This window comes from Pseudomyrmex gracilis, unplaced genomic scaffold, assembly GCF_002006095.1.
Source record: "Pseudomyrmex gracilis isolate BER0280 unplaced genomic scaffold, ASM200609v1 scaffold_451, whole genome shotgun sequence".
Lineage (NCBI taxonomy): Eukaryota > Metazoa > Arthropoda > Insecta > Hymenoptera > Formicidae > Pseudomyrmex > Pseudomyrmex gracilis.
In genome coordinates this window covers 109655-114419 of record NW_018021035.1, presented here as the reverse complement: position 1 = coordinate 114419, position 4765 = coordinate 109655, and the positions used below count along the sequence as shown (strand labels likewise).

Below are 4765 nucleotides of genomic sequence, written 5' to 3'. Positions count from 1 at the left end.
CACTTTTCCGGACATGGGTCCCTATACTCAAATGTTTTCTACTGTTGCACTGAATAACCCCTAGAAGTTTGATCCCATAGTTCTGAAACACCCTGTATAATTGTATATAATTTGACATAATAAAAAAAAGAAATAAAAGAACAAATTAGCAATATAAATTAGGTAGACGCTTCATGTAATTGAATAAATATACGTTTAATATATATATATATACTCGTTGTCCCACTTAGTTAATTACCTTGTATAAATGTAAAATTACGCTAAGAAATATCACATAAAAATAAATTTTTTAAATTAATATCGAGCATAACTATGTGTCAGTAATATTGGGCATGTCCAAACGTGATTATCTTATGTTACGCGGTAGAAATTGACGCGATAAGAAAAGTCACACACTCAGTATATTTTTCAGTAAATTTGACTTAAATTTTTATTTTTATAACAATATATTTATTTCTATAACATATTTCTATAACATATTTATTTCTATAATATATTTACAACAGCTTATATACACCACATATATAAATGGATTTAATCAAATGTAATTGAAGCGTCTGTCTAATGTATCAATAATTGGTTTGTTTATAATTGTCGTTTGATAATCGCTGGTTAATATGTATATTGAGAATTTTTGTATTAAGCTTTTGTATTTACAGTGCAATACGGAGGCGGAATTGTAAATGCTGCGCAAGAAAATAGTACACAAGAAGATGGCACCGACAACGATCGCAGCGACGTCGAGCGTTACAACGGCAGCACCAGTGCTACTCCCGCCACCTCCGATAGCGCTGCCGAGAGAAGCAACAGCGACGACATCACCGCCGAGCGTTACACCGGCAGTGCTACTCCCGCCACCCCCGACAGTGTTGCCGATGACGAGAGAAGCGAACAGATCGGTGAAAATAATAATAATTATATGTTTAATGTATTGTATTACGGACGGAAAACGCGCGTAGATTTAAGAAATTCGGGGTAATAGAGAGAGAGGCGACAATTGAGATCCGTGAAATTCAGCCTGGTGCTGAAATAGTAGAATGGGTGGAGGGTGCATTTCGCGAAATTCACAGATACGCGACAAATTGATCGGAGCCGAATGATTACGTTGGGGTGTGGTTCGACTTTCCGACTTTGACCAACGGTGCAGCGGGTCTTTCTTTTCGTCTTGCGCGTGACTTGACTCNCGAGAATATTTGGTCTCTCGTGAGTTCGGTTGCGCAAAGTAACGGAGGGATAGACATCGCTACGTCGTTTACGATACGCGTATGCACCGTCCACTCTCCGTCGGGCAAAGGAGGCCGTCTTTCGGGCGCGGAAGGAATCGAGAAACGCTCGATTCTTTCAATAACAAATAGCGACAACCTCTGTTTCCCTCGCTCACTCGTTGCCGCTCGGGTATACCTCGAACGAGGTAACACCAGCACGGGCGAGCTACGTGAGCGATGGAATGCAATGAGACGTTCGAACTCCTCCTTACAACGCCAATGGGCACAGGAGTTGGTGGAGAGAGCAGGCGTCACAATTCCGGAGGAGGGTTGTGGTATCGGGGAAATTGAGCGATTTCAACGGTACCTTGCCGGGGAGGGGTTAGCTATAATTGTTTACGCCTTGTCTACTTTCGCGTCAGGCGGAAAACCGTTGTACGACGGTGGTGCGTTGCTCGCCTCTCTCAGACGCGACTCCTTGCTACGTTCAAATATTCTTTATTGCGAGAGTTCGCGTCACTATTGCCCGATTTTAAATTTAAGAGCGGCGGCGGGGAGCAGGGGATATTGCATTCCTTGCAACCTACCTTATTGTTCCGAACGAGGAGTTCATNGATGCTCGCATAAATGTCCGCGTTGTCGCGGTGTGCCGTCGTGCGAAACAGAAGAAGTAGAATTAATTCGATGCGAGCAATGTAAAAGAATGTTTTACGGGCGCGAATGTTTCGAGCGTCACCGAACCGAAAAATTGTACGGAGACGGTCGCGTGAGCGTGTGCAGCGCTTTGCAATTTTGTAACGATTGCGGGCGTTTGTACAGAACAGCGGGTGCGAAGCACGAATGCGGCGTCGTGTTTTGTAACATTTGCAGTTNGCGTCAAGATGTAAACCATCTTTGTTATATCCGACCTCTTACACGCGAGGATTTCACCGGCAAAAGGAAAAACGCGCGCGTCGCATTCGTGCTTTACGATTTTGAGACCCGCCAGGATGAGACGCTCGAAGGTACAGCGTCTGTGAAAATTTACGTGCCCACTCTTTGCGTCGCACAGCAGATTTCCGTCGCGTGTGCGGGCGAGGACGACATGACGGTACGTTGCCGGTGGTGCGGTGTGCCCGAATTCGTGTTCCGCGATGATCCGGTGAGGCAATTCGTCGATTTTGTTACGAGAACGACGAAATGTTTCAAGCAGATTATNTGCATCGCGCACAACGCCAAGGCGTTCGACGCGCAGTTCATCCTTCGTTACATCACGGAAAAACGTGTCGATTTGGATCCACGAGTAATATTAAACGGAACGAAGATCGTCGTATTAACGGCCGGGCGTACGAAATTTATTGACAGTATTACCTATATGCCGATGCGCTTGTCAGCTCTGCCGAAGGCTTTCGGTTTGAGGGGTGGGGTGGAAAAGGGATATTTTCCGCATTTATTTAACACACTCGCGAATCAGTCGTACGTCGGTCCGTTACCACCCGTTAAATATTACTCGCCGGATAGTATATCTAGCGAAGAACGCGAACGTTTTTTGTTGTGGCACTCGGAATAGATGCGCGAAAACGCAGTTTTAAACTTTCAACGCGAGATAGTTCGTTATTGTCGTAACGACGTTTATATCTTGCGGCGAGCGTGCATGGCCTTCCGCAAGATATTTCTCGAACGCGGAAACGTATGTCCGTTCGAAGAATGCACGACCATCGCTTCCACATGTATGCGCGGTTTCCGCAAAAACTTTTTACGTGAGGAAGAGATCGGCGTCATTCCTCGCGGCGGATATTGCCTCGCGGATACACAATCCCGCAAAGCTCTGCAGTGGCTGGTGTGGAAGGAGCGCGAGCTCGGCCGCATCATTGTTCACGCGGGTCACGGGCGAAACCATCGTCTCGCGGAAGTCGGAGGCATTCCCGTCGACGGGTATTACGAGACGACGAACGGTGAGCGTCACGTGTTGCAATACCACGGCTGCTTTTGGCACGGATGTCCCGTGTGTTTTAAAACGGAACGCGACAAACATCTCTGCACGGGGGAATGCGAAGTGTACGACACGATGAACTCGCGATACGAGCGTACACTGACAACGTCATGGCGTCTTCGCAAACGAGAGTACATCGTGACGGAGAAATGGGAGTGCGCTTTTGATCGCGATACGCGGGAAAATTGCGAAATGCGAGCGTTTTTAGACCAACATCCGATGCTCGCGGCTGAACCGCTTTCACCGCGTGACGCGTTTTTAGGCGGTCAAACGGGAAACATCGCGATTCGGCGCAAAGTTACGGGTACGGAAAAAATACGTTACGTAGACGTGTGATCTCTATATCCTTACGTGTCGAAAACTGGCGCTTTCCCGATTGGACATCCAAAAATTCTTGTCGGACAAAAAGAGTGCGCCTCACTCATCGGAGCGATGCCCGGTGTCGATTTTTCCGCGGTCGAAGAGCTTGTGCGTTGTAGAGTGCTTCCTCCGCGCAATCTCTTTTACCCTGTACTCCCGTACCACGTGCAGGGCAAACTACTGTTTGCCTTGTGCCGCAGTTGCTGCGAAAACTTCTCGCAGACAGTGCTTGCACGAAAATCTGCGTGATCGTGAATTCGAAGGCGTGTGGGTATCGTGTGAATTACGCAAAGCTGTGGAGAAGGGTTATCTCGTGACTGCAGTGAGCGAGATATGGCAATACGAGACGAGCCGATAAGACGCTGATACGCGTCACGGGGGATTATTTGTCGAATACATAAACTTTTTTCTGAAATTGAAGCAAGAGGCGAGCGGATGGCCGAGCGAATGCGTAGACGACCAATCTAAAGAACGATATCTTCGAGAATACAAAGCAGTCGAGAGTATCGCTCTAGATAGAGCAAACATTGCGCAAAATTCAGGTTTACGCTCGGTTGCAAAGCTGTGCCTCAATTCGTTTTGGGGAAAATTCGGGCAACGGTCGAACTTGACGAGTACCGAAGTGGTAAAGTCGCAAGAACGTCTCGTATCGCTATTGTCGAGCCCCGAGCACGAGGTAACCGATACTACATGGGCTGAAAAGTCCCGGGATTTTTCAATAGGTGACGCCACTAGAAAATTAACATAATTTATTTCGAGAGGTTAATTTGTCACTAGTTTATGTGTAAAGTTTCATGACATTTCGTTCATTCGTTTACACGCTACAGTCGTTTAAACGTCTCTACTTTCGCCTTCATAAAGAAAATGGAAATACAGGAATATCGCATCTTGATCAAACATTGTTTTTTGATGAGAAAAACTCCTAAACAATCAATGGAATGGTTGAAGAAATGTTATCCCACATCTGCTCCTTCGAGAACAACAGTTTATCGGTGGTTTAGTGAATTCAAAATGGGTCGTACAAGCACCGAAGACGCACCTCGCTCTGGAAGGCCAAAAGAGGCTACGAATTCGGAAATCGTAAAGCAAGTGCATCGAATCGTTTTGAGTGATCGGAAAGTGAAGTTGCTCGAGTTAGCTGAGGCCGTTGGCATCTCAAAAGAACGGGTGGGATATATTTTGCACGATGTTTTAGACATGAAAAAACTATCCGCGCGATGGGTGCCGC

General features: G+C 46.4%; 1 protein-coding gene across 1 annotated transcript; it reads left to right on the top strand.

The window, feature by feature from the left end:
• Positions 1–659: 659 nt before the first annotated feature.
• Positions 660–4285, top strand: LOC109860704 (the record flags this gene model as incomplete). Its single annotated transcript, XM_020439976.1, is given in 3 exon segments — positions 660–928; positions 2257–3762; positions 3959–4285. Coding segments are annotated over 3 exon segments (2102 nt in total), but the record flags the coding sequence as incomplete, so codon positions are not given.
• Between the last annotated feature and the right edge of the window lie 480 nt (positions 4286–4765).